We start from the raw sequence: 16,441 nt of genomic DNA on the forward strand, positions 1-16,441 counted from the left end.
CTGGCTACTTTATTTCAACCCCGTGAAACTGATTTCAGACTTCCTACCTCCAGAACTATAAAAGAATAAATGTGTTTTGTTTTAAGCCCTCCCCCAAGTATGTGGTGATTTGTTACAGCAGCCATACAAAACTAATACTTTTGGTGAAATGTCCGCACTGCAAGCTGCAGTGTTGCTCTGGGTCAATTCTTAGGAACTGGACCCACATTGCCCTAACCACCAGACAGCCTGGCAGCCTCGCTACCCAGACTTGCCTTGAAATTGGTCAGGCACTGGGAGAAGAGGAAAGATGAGGCACGGCTCATTTACTCAAGCAATATTCACTGAGCTCCTACTCTGAGTTCGGCCATGTACTGGTGATTCTGATATTGTTGGGTGTAAAAGTAGCTTAGTCTCTGCCCTTTTCAAGCTCAGATCTAGGAGGGGAAACAGACATTGAACACACAGTCACATCAATGAACAAAGATTTACAAACAGAGAAGAGGGGTCCTCAGGAAAAGAGCATGATATAGCAGAGGCCGGGGATGGGGCGTGGGGAGAGTGCTGGGAAGGCTTCCCTGAGGAGGGGACGCTGGCTCTGGTACCTGGTTAGAAGAGGGAGAATTAACCAGGCAAGGAGGGGGGGAGTGAGCAGAGGGGTCCCGGTAGGGAGGGAACTGAAAGTCGGCCCCAGGGGCTGGAGTCGGGGCTGGAGGCTGGGGATGGAAAATGGTCGAGAGGCTGCTGGAGGGGAGCCAGTTGGATCTTCATCACACTAACAAATTCTGCAAAGTGTTTAAAGCTGGGAGTTATGATCTGATTTGCATTTTGAAAAGACCATTCTGGCTGCAACGTTCCCTGCAAGGAGGGCAGCTTGGAAATCTAGGATCGAGATGGGAATTTGGACTCGGGTGGCCATGGAGGAGAAGAGGGTAAAGCTGAGAAGTATTTCAGGAGGCAGAGTCGAGGGGATTTGGTGATAGGTTGAATATGTGCGGTTGTAGGGAGGGAGGGATCAAGGATAGGGCCTAATTTTGGGATTTTGGGTTCCCGCTGAGAGATGGTGTACAGGCCATTTGCTGAGCTAGACTTGGCAGGGTGGGAGGGGCGGGGAGGACCATGACTTTGGATGTAGACACATCGAGCTCGATGTACCTTCGAGACATTTAAGTGGAGATAGTAGATATGGTGCCCTTCCCTTGCTTTCTCGGCATTTCTCCCTTCAACAACTATATACCAAATTGTGCATAAAAGATATGGAATAATAGACAGTTATGATCCCATCATTCTGCTTAAGTAATTACCTGTGTGTCACCCTTAGAAGCCCCAGTGGACCCCTTTTCAGTATATTTTCCTCATTCCCTCAGAGGTAAGCACTCTTCTCAATTTGTGCTAATATTCCCTCAATTTTTATTTTTACGTTTTACCATGATATATGAATGCCTCAACAACCCCATTTTTTAGTTTTACATATTTTGACCTTTACATTAGAATCATTTACTCATTTAGGATTCATCCATAGTAATGTCTAAAGCTCATTCATTTTTCACTGCTATATAGTATTCCACTGTGTGACTAGACCGCGGATGATTGGTCCTTTCTACTGCTGATAAACATCTGAGTTGTTTCCAGTCTTTTACTATTACACACAAGACTGTTTTGCACATTTGAGTTTCTCTAAAGGCAGTGCTGTCCAGTAGAACTTTCTGCAATGATGAGAATGTTCTATAAAATTATGTGCTTTCTGCACATGACTGACTATTGAGCACTTGAAATGCGGCTAGAGCTATTGAAGAACTGAAATTTTATTTTGTTCCATTTTTTAATTTTGAATGAATTCTAAACTTATAGGACAGGTACAAAAAATAATACAAACCCCAACCCCTACCCCAGATACCCAGATCCAGAAATTTTAACATTGTGCTAACTTTGTTTGCTGTATTATTCTTTATCTGTCTATCTATCTATCTATCTATCTATCTATCTATCTATCTATCTATCTATCTATCCATCCATCCATCCATCCATCATCTATCTAATCTACTTATTTTCTGGTTATTTGAAAGCAGGTTGCATACATCAGACTCCTTGAACACATAATATATCCCATATTCACTTATGTAATCACCATAAGTGCAGTTATCAAGTTCAAGAGATTTAACATTGATTTAAAACTTATTAATACATTCTATATTCTAATTTTTTTTAAAGTCCCAGTAATGTCCTTTTGGGCTTTTTCTCCTCCATTCTTAGATCCTATCCAGGATCATGTATTATATTTAATTGTCATTATCGCTTTAGTTTCTCATTCTTTCTTTTTTTAATTATGGAAAAATATATATAACATAAATCTTCCCATCCCAACCCCTCCAAGCACAACATTCAGTGGGATTAATCACACTTACAGTGCTGCAGTACCCTCACCACCATCCATTACTAGAACTTTCCCTTCACCCCAAACAGAAATCCTACACTCATTTTGCATTGCTGTCCCATTGTCCATACCCCCCACCCCTGGTAACCTGTACTCTACTTTCTGCCTCTCTGAGTTTGCATATTCTCTGATATTTTCTTAGTCTTTGCCATGAGTGCTAAATTTAATACCCTGAATCTATAACAATCTTGTTTCTTTGATACCAACTTAACTTCAATAGCATACAAAAACTATGTTTCAATACTTCTCTGTCCCCCCACCTTTATGTCACAAATTACATATTCATGCATTATGAGTCCAAAACCATTGATTTATCATTTTAGGCATTTGCCTTTTAGATTCCATAGGAAATAAAAGGTGGAGTTACAACTAAAAAATACAATAGTACTGGTTTTTATATTTACCCATGTCATTATCTTTACCAGAGATGTTTATTTCTTTATGTGGCTTCAGTCCATTATCCAGTGTCCTTTCCTTCCAACCGGCAGAACTCCCTTTAGCACCTCCAGTAGGGGTTGTCTAATGGTGATGAAGTTCCTTCGCCTTTGTTTATCTGAAATTGTATTAATCTCTCCCTTATTTTTAAGAGAAGATTTGCCAGTTACACACTGCTTGGTAGGCAATTTTCTGCTTTTAGTACTTTACATATGCCATCCAACTGTTTTCCTGCCTCCATGGTTTCCAATGAGAAAACAGCATTTAATCTTACTGAGGTTCCCTTGTATGTGACATGTTGCTTCTCTCTTGCAGCTTTCAGAATTCTCTCTTATCTTTGGCATTTGACAGCTTTGCTATAACATGGCACAGTGTGGGTCTATTCGGGTTTATCCTGTTTGGATAAGCATCTCAGATGTTTATACTCCTATCTTGTGGTAAATATGGAAAGTTTTCAGCCATTATGTCATTGATTATTCTCCCTGCCCCTCTCTTTCTTTTCCTTCTGGGACTCCCACAGTATTGCATGTATTGATACACTTGATGGTGTCCCACAGGTCCCTCAGGCTCTGTTCAGTTTCCTTCATTCTTTTTTCTTTCTGCTCCTCAAACTGGATGATTTCAATTGTTTTCAAGTTCTCCAATTCTTTCTTCTGCCAACTGTTCAAGCCCTCCAGGGAATTTTTCATTCCTATTACTATGATCTTCAACTGTTTGGTTCCTTTTCATATTTTCCTATCTCTATTGATATTCTCTTTATGTTCATCTACCATTTTCCTGATTTTCTTTAGTTCTTGGAGCCTATGTAGGACCATTTTTAAAAATTTTTGTCTGGAAATGTCCCACGTCAGATCATCCTCATTGATAGTTTCTAATGCTTTCCTCTTCTTTGCCTGGATCATTGCTTCCTGTTCCTTTGTGTATTCTGCAATCTTTTGTTGAAATCTGGACATTTTGATATTTTAATGTGTTTTCACTGGAATTTAGACTGAGGCATATATTCCTTAAGCTTGCATCCAGCTAGTGGTAATTACAGAGCTTTCTTTGAATGTCAGGAGCTAACAAAAAATTATAAAAAGGAAAATACCTTTCCCAAGTTTTTCAGATTGACCCATGACTCTTCTTCAGAGCTTATCCATACAATGAGTTTAAAGAATAGTTCCCAGCCAAAGCATAGGGCCTCCCTGGGCCTTTCTGAGCATGTCCTGTCTTGGGCATATGCAGTTGGTCTTACGAATTTCCCCATTTACATGCTTCCAAATGTCCCCTCTTCTCTAGGAAGCAGTTCCTCAGAGTCTGGGCCCTGCACTGTATATCCCACAGCCAGCATTCCCTTGCCACAGGCAGCCACTTGACTGCTCTCCACAGGGTTCTGTAGGAGAGCTCTGGGAGCTGCCTTGTATATGCAGTGCAAGTTCTGATACAGCGAGTCCCTCAGGCCACCCCCAGGCAGATGGGGCCAGGCACACATGCTCCTAGTATTTCCTAGCATGTGCCTGCTCTCTCTGGAACTGGCACCAGGGTTCCACACTGGGAGTGTGGCCCGCTCTGTGCTGAGCTCATGAGTGGCTGCAGGAGAGACCAGCCAGGGCACCAGGAGTTCCTACTCTTTTTTTGAGAAGTGAGTTTACAAAACATACTGTACAGGATTCCCATACATTGCCCCACCACCAACACTTTACATTGTTGTGGCACATTTGTTAAAATTGATGAAAGAACATCATCATAACATCTGTGCTCTTTATGGTCCATAGCTTATATTTAGTTATAATATTATACTATTCCCACAAATCATCCTATTATTTAACACTATGCATTAGTATTGTATATTTGCCATAGTTCACGAGAGAATATATTTGTACTGTTAATCACATCCATCACTCACCATGGGGTTCCCTGTGCTATATGGTCCCCTGCCTCATACAATTCATCCAAAGTGTACCCTCAGTGACTCTCCGTTTCATCACGGAGATGTGCTGTCATCAGCTCACTCCATTTCAGAACACTGTTGTTACTCCAAAAGGAAAAATCCCATACCCTATGAACCCCCATTATTGACCCCTAACATTGATACAGTACCTTCTATGCCATTGCTACAAAAAAATTACAATATTATTGTCAACTAGAGTTCACACAAAACATTAGGTGTATTTTTCTATGTATCTCCATTTTCTTAACACCTTGTAATAGAGGAACATTCTTGGTGTACCCTTAACCACAATCACATTCACCACTGAAACCACTGTGTTGTACAGTCCCTAGATTAGCCTCTAGCTTTCTTTTACGTGACATTAAACTCCCTAGAATACCCCATTATACTCACTATAATGTGTTACCATCAACTCTATCAATTTCCCTGCATTTACAGTCCACCTTAGTAAACATTCTACATATATTCAGTATCAGTTTCTCCTTCTCAACCCACATTCTATCTCCTAGTAACATATACTCTAGAGTTTAACTCCAGGAGTTTAATCATCGTATTTAGTTCATATTAGTGAGACCATATAATATTTGTCCTTTTGTGTCTGGCTTATTTCACTCAACATAATGTCCTCAAGTTTCATCCATGTTGTCATACTCATTCCAACTTAACTTCTTCTTACAGCTGCATAATATTCCATTGTATGTATATACCACATTTTGTTTATCCATTTATCAGTTGATAGACATTTGGTTGTTTCTATCTTGAGCAATTGTGAATAATGTCACTATGAATATCAGTGTGAAAATGTCTGTTTGTGCTTTTGTTTTCACTTCATCTGAATATATTCCTAGTAGCGAGATCGCCAGATCATATGGCAGCTCTATATTAAGCTTCCTGTGGAATCACCAAACTGTCCTCCACTGAGGCTGCACCATTTTACATTCTTACCAATAATGAAGGAGTATTCCAATTTCTCTGTAACCTCTCCAGCATTTGCAGTTTTCTGTTTTTTATTTTATTTTATTTTTTAATAATAGCCCCTACCACTCTTAAGTGGCTTTTTTCTTGACTTGGCACAATCCTTCAACTGTTTTCTGAAGCTTTGAGAAAGATGTTTCTACCAGTTCTTGCTGGATGTTCAAAGCTTCTGTGGGGGGATAGATCCTCAAAGCTTCTCACTCTGTCATCTTCATGCCCTTACTCCTGGTTTTATCAATTTTATTCCATCTTAATTAACTTAAATTAAAATAGCTACATGGTACTAGTGACTTCTTAATTACATAGTGCAGCTCTAAGATATTTCCAGTTATACTAGGTAATGCCAAACTCTCTTCCAAAGTGGCTGGGCCAATTTCTCTTTATCTCAGTCAGTCTCCAACCCCCTAAGACTTTGCTAGTCAGATCAAGTACACGGATGGAAATTTTTGAGAATCAACAGGATGTATGGTGATCTTCCTCCAGCTCTGCATTGCCCAGGAGATTCAGAAGAGATCCTTGACACCAATAGAAGGAAAAAATTTTATGCTCAGACTGTCAGAGATTCCAGATAAAATAATAATTCCTTTGCCCAAAGTTTGTTCTGACCATGAAAGACAAGTTAGAGCCTCAGAAGCTTGTCGTGTAGAGGGCATCGTGTTCTCCATGTAATCAGTCCAGATCCCTGCCCGTACCCCACACCCCAGGACTTGGAAACTCAGTGACAGCATCTTTCCATTCAAAGGGATATTCTCCAACCACCTTCTCTTTAGTTTCTCCTTCCCTTTCTTCTTTGTTTGCAGCCTCTTTCCTCTCGGCCTTCCCCTACTCCTCAAATGCTTGTATATTTGTCTAAGACAAATTGCTTTTTGGAGCTTCTGCAATTAAGGGCATCTCTTCCCATCCAACATATACAGCAGCTCCAACAACCGTGACCTGTTCTTAGGAGATGCTATTTAAAACCCAGAGTGCCACCACGGCGATGCGAACTCCCCAACGAGGCTGAGAGGTGCCAAGTTACATAAACACACATGCTTTATTTTGCCCTTGGCTTGAAGCTTTTCCTAACAGACTTCAGAATTATCAGCTCACTAATAGGAAAAGAAAAATGCAGATTTATAAAGGGGTTTTTTTAGATAATAATAATAAAGTCAAGGCCCCAGGGTAGAGTTGGATGTGACGGTTGGAAGACATCCTGGGAGAGAGAGCCCATCCCACCCCAAGCTTCTCAGGGAGAGGAATGTTTTCGAGGGATTCTCTGGAGATGACTTGGCAGCCCTGATCCCTTACCCACCCCCAAGGTGCAGTGTAACTTTAAAGGAAGGGAGGGAATTTTTCTTTGCTTAATGCCTAGGATGGCCCAGTCACTTTCATATATGTCATTTCCTTTCATCCCTTGCTACAACGCTGCCAGGGAGACATCATTGTTCTCATTGTACAGAGGGAAACTGAGGCTGGGATGGGGCAGAGAATTTGCTCTAGCCACACAGTAGATAAGAAGCAGAGCTAGAATTCAAAACCACTTGAGAGACCTTGTGGCATGATGGTTGAGACCATGGAGTACAAATTCCGAGCATATGGGGCATATCATTGTCTGCTGCTGAATGGAACCCGTGAAACCCTTAGCAAGTCACCTGACCTCTCCATGTCTCACTTCCCCCATGTCTAAAGTAGGGGGAAGAGACTGTTATCTACCTCTATGGTGGTGGTGAGGATGAAATGAGCCGGTACGTATAAAACACCCAGAATGTCGCACAGCATCGCAAGTTGTCAAAAAAGCTGCTATTTTCATCTCACGCACTTGCCATAACCCCATCCTGAATCTCTACAAGTTCTAGGGCCTGACCTCTTAACCACACATAGTGCCTCTTCCTAAAAGGAAGCTACTGGAGTTCACCCCCAGGCTTCTGAATTGATGGAGCTCCAGAGCCATGCTCCTGAAATGCAGCCTCTGCACGCCTCCCTCCTCTGCCGGCTGCACTTCTGATGAAAAGCCGCCGCTGCCCAGGGGAAGCCGAGAGGCAGGGCACGATATCCTCATTATGAAAATCCGGGGCGGGGTGCAGGATGAAGCTAGCCAGGCCCCACCCCTCTTCCAAGGCCGCAGATGCTTCATTATCTGAAACCCCGACCATCAGCAGGACCAGGACTGCCCGCGAGTCGCGAAAGGGCTGCGGCGGGCCGGCTAGGCCCCGCAGCGGGACTTCCGCAGAGCGGATGGCAGAACTCGGTGCTGGAATTAAGGGCGAGAAAATGAGTCAGCCTGTGGACGGCTCCCCTGAGCTCTCGCCTGCAGTGGACAGGTCGGAGAGGGGTGGGGAGACGGGGTTGCAAGAGGAACAGGGGGCGGGGCTGGCTGCTGGCAGGGTCAAGGAGGAGACAAAGCAGACGTTGAGCATTATTTCCTAGACGTGGGCTGCCTAGGAGAGAGGCGGTTTTGTGTCCGCGGAAGGGTTTATCGACTCATTCAAGGGGAGCTCGTAAAATGCCCAACCCCCAGGGGGGAGATCTGTAGGTGCCGTTTTGAATTTGGAGACCAGAGGACGTGCTAAGGGACAGCAACGAGAGAGGACTCAGCCCGGGCACATGGTCCCAGGGGGGCTCCCTCATAGGCGCCTGTGAATGAGACTATGTGGCCCTTATTTTGGGTCGCCAGAACTCTTCGCCCCCTTATTCTTGGTCACCCTGACTTCACGTGGGCAATGTGACAATGTGTGAGCAGTTGCGTCGCACAGGTTCGGCCTGCGGTCAGGACTTAATAACTGTCACTGTTGTGGTCCTTGAGGAGCCTCACAACCATCAGGCCCTAGAGTGAAGTCCCAGAAAGACGGGCTTGGCAAGTCTCGATGGTCCAGGATGGAGCCCATCATTTGGCCTGTGAGGATTATCGCCAGAGAAAGGGTACAGAACAGTCCAAAGTCTGACGCAGCAAAGACCTTTCATTTCTCCTCACCACACTTAACTCAAGACGGTAGAGCAAGACAAAACTAGACTTGGGACTGTGGGCATCCAGCCGGGGGTTTGCCTTGGCAATCTGGAAAGCTGGACAGAGAGCAAAGGGTTCCCTGCATAGGGGATAAGATGACAGAAGAGTTTAGGCTGGAGAGCTCTGCCTCCAGGCAGACCTCTCGGGGCTGAACCTGTTCCATACATACTAGCTGGGACCCTGGACGGGGATTCTACCGTGAAATGGAAGAAATGGAACCCGCCTCATAAGGGTTCTTGTGAGGATGAAATGTGCTAAAATAAGTGAGTGGATGGGCCCGATGCAATTACAGTGTGTGGCATATGGGCCCCTCAATAAACGGGCTCCTCCGTCCCCTATTGTGTGCTTGAGGTCACCGAGTGAGTCTGTGGGAGAGCGAGGACACCCACCCAGATGTCTGACTCCCGAGCCCCCCTTAGTTCAAGCTAGTTTCCTGGGAAGAGGTAAACCTCCCTCTTCTGCTCACTCACCGTCCTGGCAGAAGGAGAGGGAGAATCGGCCACCTCGGGTAAGAGCAAGACAGAGCCGGGAAGAATCTGGAAGCCCACAGAACACTTCTAACTGCTGTGGGGGTGGGGGTGGGAGGTGCAGCAGCCATCGGGCCCATTCTGAGAAGGGTCAGCGCAGCAGACCGTGAAAGCGGGAGGACACCGCCAACCATGAAATACTGTCTGACTCATGCGTCTGCCCAGGAGCTGATGGGTATTAACTTGATGACACTGGTACAGGCGTGACAAAATCAATCTCATCTTGGTTATTACAGCTATGGTCAGCGGGACTATTTCAGCCAAGGCCAGTGACATTCCTGTCACTTGGAGCTACCTCATCCGAGCCTGGAAATGCTTAGTGCAGCCTGGAACTTCTCTCTCCTTCTTACCAAGGGGTCTTGCATTTGTGTGTGTGCACATGCATGCATATTGGGGGGGGAGGTTGTTGGGATAAGGATGGAGAGTGAAAGAATAATTTATTCCACAATTCACACTTATTAATAGGGCTAATAAGTTCCAGGCTCTGTTCAAGATGCTCAAAAGATAGAATGGTGAGCAAGGCAGCTGAGGTCCCTGCCTGCTGGAGCTTACAGTCTTCAAGGAATTTTCTTGGTAGATATATTCAAACTCTCTTTCTTTCTTTCCTCCCTATCTCTCTTCCTCCCTCCCTCTCTTCCTTCCTTTCTTTACTCATTCATTCATTTGATGAATATTCGGGAGTCAGATTACCACTTATTAGCAATGCAACCTTGGACAAATTTCTTAACCTCAAGTTCTCTCTTCCCCCAAATGGAGATAAGAATAGGACCTACGGGCAGGATAAGCTGTATCGGGGCATGGCCCTGAGGGATGGAATCAAGAATGTCGTGGGCTACAGCCTGTTAGCCTGGGAGGCTGAGGATGATGGATGAGGAGTTAGAGCAGGTCTGAGCGGGCTGGGTTCTGTGCCCTGGCAAGCTGACAATCTGTCGTGTGTCTCCGAGATTGATGAGCTGGGTGCACCGGGCCAGATGCAGCTGTCCCCAGGGCACATCCAGGCTACATATTGTACAAGGCCACACTTGGGGGTGTGAGGGGGTGTGGGGAGTTATCATCCCCATTTGTCTGCAAGCTGTGAGACTTTTTGGTTCCTAAAAGCCAGCCCCTCCCCTAGAGAGTTGTTCAGCCTCCTTGAACAAATCCTGACTGCCCAGGCCTCAGTAGCCTCCAGATAAGAGAAGCTTATTTGATTTATTCAAGTGACTTCTGAGTCTGGTCTTTCCATCAATCTGTGTCGACCATTGGCATTTGTCCATAAGTGGCTGGACTCCCAGGCTTGATGGGGAAATTAAATGAGATCGCAGTCAAGGGCTTAGTGCCCGGAGCTGGAACTTAATAAATGTGCACTACTGTTATCCTTATTAAGCTCTTCCTGTGTGCCAGGCATGTGCCAGATGCTGAGGATAATGCACGTGTGTGCACGCACACACACGTAATGCCAGGTTAACAAACGCAAAGCAACAGCCATTGTCTGCCCCTCACTTAGCGGCAAAAGTATTGTCTGGCCACTGAACAGCACTTGCTGAGCCAAGGGCATCCCTGGAGTACTTTACAGCAGGATTCAGGCTCTCTGTCTTTTCCTTTTTAAACAACGAAGTGAGGGATTGCTTCTGAACACTCGTATATTGCTTTAGCTTCCCAAACAAGAGGGAGGATGTTTCTTATCCAGGAAGTGAAGGTGTTCAAGAACCTTCCTCTGAGAAGAGATCATGCACATGAAGCATTTAACACCAGGTCCTGGCACAGGCAAAGAACTTCATAAATGGTGGCTGTTAATATCATAGCCCGTTTGATGGGGTGAGAGAGACGGTAGTATCATGGAAGAGGAGGGACATGGCTTTTGAAGACTAGAAGAGCTGAGTCCAAATCCCAACTCACCCAATTTATTAGCTGGGGGGCCTTAGACATGTTTAGCTTCTCTGAGCCTCAGTCTTCTTATCTGCAAAATGGGATAATCATAAAACTGGCTCCACAGTATTGTGCGAAATCAGTGAATCGGGCAAAAGGTGCTTGCACGTGCCTGGAAGGGAAGTCTGCTGCTTCGAGAGGAGGTTGGGCTGGGAGCTGACAGGCAGTGCAGGGCGCTTCCAGCCGGCTTGCCTTTTAAATCTGGTTTTGGTGTGTTTTAAAACTCGCTGCTTGTCTACTAGAGGCCAATTTGGAAAACAGCAGTTTCTCTTGAAAAGCTACCTGAAATTCCTTGAGATTCCTGTGCTCTGAGTTATGTGACACTGGGGTTGCTAATAACCCCAAGAGAAAGGTGTTGTTATAGTCCCCTACGTGACAAATGAGGAAACTGAAGCTCAGAGAGGCTAGGTAACCTGCCCAAGGTCACTCAGCTCTTTTGATCCCAGGCCTCCCTGAGCCCAGAGGGTGTGTGTGCTCTTAAGTACCCCAGCACAGGGTACCATCTCTGGGACCCTATCTCTCTCTCTCTCTTTCTCCTTCTGCTTTTTGCCAGGGGTAACACAGGAAGAGCTTGGGCTTTGGAGTCAGACTGGCCGGAATTCAACCCTAGCTTCAGTATCCGTTTAAAACTGGAGATAAGGACGCGCACTTCTCGAGGAGGTCGTGAGCCTCAGGTGAGAAGATGCGGATCGCGCCTCTGCCCCAGAGCCCCCCCACACCTCCTCCTTCCCTCCGCCCCTCGCGCACCCCCGGCACTCACATGAACCTGAGCTCAGACTCCCGGCGGACCAACACTTCCCGGAGACGCTGAATTTTCGCCATCTCCAGCTCAATCTCCTCGGGCATCATGGTCGTCTCTGCCATGGAGATGATGTCCAGCTGACCTGCACAGGAGACGCGGGACGCAGGCGTCAGGGCCACGGGCTGCAGCCACGGCCAGGTGCCCGCCCGGCACGCACCGGTTTTCAAGAGCTCCGGTGGGACGGACCCTGCCGTCGTTCTGGGGACCGTTACAGCCCGGGGGCACGCGGACCTGGGCCGGGCTGCCCGTGTGGGCTTGCGGGCCGGCCTTTGGGAACCGGAGAACACGTTTTCCGTGGAAACCCTGTTACAAGGGCAAGCAGAGGGTCAGATGAGCTCACGGGCCTCGTCGCACCTCGCTGGGGCCCAGCTTCGGCTCCCCTCGATCGCCGCCACTTCACCCTGTCCCAGCCTCGACCAATACCACCTTCCGGTGGAAGAAAGTGTTATAATTATTATTATGTGTAATAGGTTGAATTGTGTCCCCAAAAAGATATGTTCAAGTCCTAACCACGGCACCTGTAAATGTGACCTTATTTGCAAATAGGGTCTTGGTAGATGTGATCAAGTCAAGATAAAGTCATATTGGATTAAAGAGGATCTAATTTTATAGAGAGATGTATATATATGTATATATAAACCACAGATACTTACTGAAAGATACTACAAATACAAAAAGATGTAAATATATCCATATGTATACATACACTCATACATCCTACCACATATATTACCGTTAACATTTTAGTGTACGTTTTTCCTATGTGTGTGTATTACCGCATACATAGAAAGGTATTGCATATACACATATTAGAAAACTATCCCAAGTGCAATGAATGTCTCATGATGATGGAAGAAGTTGTTATGGGGAGAGGAGTGGGGTGAGGGGGTAGGGGGTATATGGGGACCTCATATTTTTTTAATGTAACATTAAAAAAATAAAGACAAAAAAGAAAAAAGAAAACTATTACTAGTTTAAAATGTTAATCTATGCTAATACCTGTGTGTATACACACATCTGCCCAGACCGTCACATAGATCTTATTTTTGGAATGTAAAGTTAGGGTCACACTACCTTGTGACCTGCCCTTTCCCTTAACACACATGGCGAGCGCTCGGCCGTCCTCGGATGTTAGCCCTCAGCAGCCGTTTCCAGGGCTGTCTAGTATTCTGTTTGGCTGTATCATGAATCGCTGAACCAACCCCCAGGCATTTGGCTGTTTCCCACATTGTGCCATTCTCAACACCCCACGAGAAGCATTCTCACCGCGAAACCTTGTGCACAGTAAGAGGCATTTCCAGAGGAAAGGGCTGAGGGGGAAAGGAGGCCACCTTCTGAGGCCTTTTACGGTTCGAGGTGGGGTCACTCCAGGGGGCTCTTCTTTCTCACCGACACCAATATCACATCCACTCTACCTGCTAACTCCTTCCAAACTCCTCCCGGGTTCTGCAGACCAGCGTTTGTCTTATTCCTTTCGCTCGCCTCCACGCTCTGGAGAGCTGCCCTCTTTCTACCTGTGTGTCTCCTCCCTACAACCTGAAGCCCTGCCCCGCACACCTGCCCAGGGGCGGGGGAGCTGTCGGCTTGGTCCCTCCCCAGCGCCCTCTCCCAGAACCCATGCGCCGTGCCCTGGCCCTCTGTGGGGATATCCTGACGCTGAAATTATTCACGCGACATCAGATTCTTGGTAGGTTGCCATACCCTTCAATCATCTCACCTCCGACGCACTCCACGTGCCACAATTACCTGTCTCCCCTCCACCAATCAAAACTCATTATTTTCCTTGGAAATCAGGAGGAAGGCCATTACCTGCAGCAGACCCTAACACTGGCCTCCCGAACTAGCTCTGAGGTCCTCCGCAATGTCTAAGAGGGTCAACAGTGACAAAGGCCATGGGCAAAGCCGAGCAGTTCCCTGGGGAGAAGCAAGTGTTCACCGCGGTCCAGGCCGGTGGGGCATTCCGCCCCCAGCCCACCCCCTGCCTTGGTTCAGCCTCTCGGAGCAACGGAGCAACGTCTGCTTCTCTTTGTATTTTCTGCACAACATGATGCAGAATCTGCTGTTAAGTTGGGGAGGGCAAACAACTATGTAAATGGGTGGTGGGAAGAAAGAGAGGGGAGGCGGATGAAGGGAAATACTCACAGCTCCTCCTCCCTGCCGTCTAAGGGGGCGGATCCTGCAGAGGTCCTGCTGTTTGGCTGAGCTGGTGCAGGATGAGGGTGCAAAGCGGGGATGCCCGAGAAGGGAGGGAGTGCCAGCTGAGCTGTTCAGGACGGGGCTGGGGAAGAGGGAGCGATGGCTAGAGAGGACTTTTAGGACATTTTCTAGGCGATGTGCAGGGAAGGAGGGCCCCAGCGTTATCAGGTCAGGCTTCAAGGCCCCTGAGTCACTCTGGGGTCCTTTTGCCCTAACACCAGGCCAAGACGGGCCCTGGGATTGGGGCAACGAGGTCCAGCTCTAGGAAGGAGCGAAGGAGAGAGGGTCGGGTAATGGCATGAGATGTGCCAACCTCCATCCAGGCTAGGGGACCAGCTTCAAGGAGAGCTGGCTCTGGGCGCAGGGCAGTAGAGGGTCGCCATGGCCCGAGGGGCGGGGACTGCCCCGGAGTCAGATGCCCGAGGTGGAAATCCCAGCTCCGCACTCCACTAGCTGTGTGGCCTCTCAGTGCCTTCTCTGTAATACGAGAGCTGCTGTGAGGATTAAATTAAACTAATTTAAATGAAACTAAATTAACCCCACTACATCATGCTCAATATATGGTGACGACGACTCTGGTTCCTACTACGAGGCCTGCTTTGCCACGCAATCTTGTTTAACTTTCATCACAAGCGGCAGGGCTAACAATTTCTCAAACTTACAAGTAAGAGCAAAGGCTCAGAGCCGGCCAGCTCGTGCCTGCCTCCAACACTCATGCTTTTTGCCTCATGCCCGCCGCTCCTTGGCCGTGCGTCTGTTCTAAGTCCAACAGCCCACGCACGTTCATCTCGGAATCAAGGTGCTTGCATTCGCTTCTGGCGGCTGCCGTAACAAAGGACTGCAGGCCGGGTGGCTTACAAGAACAGGAATTCATTTTCTCACAGTTCTGGAGGATGGAGATCTGAAATCAAGATGTGGGCAGAGCCGCTCTCCCTCCCTGCAAAGGCCCGAGGGGAGAACTGTCCCAGCCTCTTCCAGCTCCCGGTGGCTCCTGGCATTCCTTGGTTTGTGGACACATCACTCTGGTGTCCACCTCCTTCCCTGTGTCCACACGTATTTTTTTTGGGATCTTAAAAGCCACTCTCAATGGCTTAGGGCCCACTCTAATCCAGAATGATCTCAAGACCCTGTTTCCAAAGAGGTCACATTCTGAGGTTCTGGGGAGACAAGAATTTTGGGGGGACACACTGTCAACCCACTACAGGGACGAATGGCCATGGGCTTGCAATGGCTCTCTCTGAGAGCTTTATTTACTGCACACTCGAGGCAGCAGGGTCATAGGTAGCACGGGGTGGGGGGTAGGAGGCCCTGGTGCAAGCCAGCGGGGACCCAAGGTTGGAAATCCTGGCCTGAAGCCAACCTGCTGCAGGATCTCAAAGGAGACATTTGGTTTCTTAGGATCATTTCCTTCATTGCGAAATGGGAGTCAGTAGCTATCATGCATTGAGTTGGCAGCTTGACATAGTATCTCATTTAATGCCTATTTTATAGATGACCATCTGAGGCTGAGTGAGGGGAAGTGACTTGCCCAAGATCACACAGCCAGACCAGTGCCGAGGCAGAATTCAAACCCAGCTCTATTTCTCTCTCGAACTTTTAACCACATCTTGATCACATGATACAGCTTCCCTGTGAGGGCTAAAGGTATCTGTGGATGGGAAAGTGGGCAGTTAACCACCCTGATATCCCATTCTCATTTTTCCCATCATGGTTTCAAAAGGTAGCCTGATTTCCCTGGACAGAGGTTAGAAATCGTAAGGCATGGGATAAAGAGGATTACTGGGAAGCGGATTTGGCCCAACAGAGCATCCACCTATCACATGGGAGGTCCAAGGTTCAAACCCCGGGCCTCCTGACCCATGTGGAGCTGGCCCATGCACAGTGCTGATGTGCACAAGGAGTGCTGTGCCACGCAGGGGTGTCCCCTGTGTAGGGGAGCCCCACGCACAAGGAGTACGCCCCATAAGGAGAGCCGCCCAGCACCAGAAAAGTGCAACCTGCCCAGGAATGGCGCCACACACGAGGAGAGCTGACGCAGCAAGATCACGCAACAAAAAGAGACACGGATTCCCAGGCCACTGACAAGAACAGAAGCGGACACACACAGAAGAACACACAGCGGATGGACAAAGAGAGCAGACAACTGGGGGGAAGGGGAGAGAAATAAATAAAAAATGAAACTTAAAAAAAAAAGAGGATGACTCACACCCCACAAACTGGCATTTTTCCCTTCCTCTTCAGGAGAGGATGGAGGCAGTGGCACTGCCAGGCT

General features: G+C 47.2%; 1 protein-coding gene across 3 annotated transcripts in view; it reads right to left on the reverse strand.

Annotated features, from left to right (window-relative positions):
• Positions 1-16,441, reverse strand: part of BMERB1 (bMERB domain containing 1) — a 153,527-nt gene that overhangs the window by 48,357 nt on the left and 88,729 nt on the right. For all 3 annotated transcript variants that reach the window (XM_058286410.2, XM_004471867.4, XM_023582625.3), the window contains exon 2: positions 11,932-12,055. In XM_058286410.2, coding sequence (XP_058142393.1) covers positions 11,932-12,055 — 124 coding nt within the window. The remainder of the gene's footprint in view (positions 1-11,931; positions 12,056-16,441) is intronic.

Source organism: Dasypus novemcinctus, chromosome 23 (assembly GCF_030445035.2).
Source record: "Dasypus novemcinctus isolate mDasNov1 chromosome 23, mDasNov1.1.hap2, whole genome shotgun sequence".
Classification (NCBI taxonomy): domain Eukaryota; kingdom Metazoa; phylum Chordata; class Mammalia; order Cingulata; family Dasypodidae; genus Dasypus; species Dasypus novemcinctus.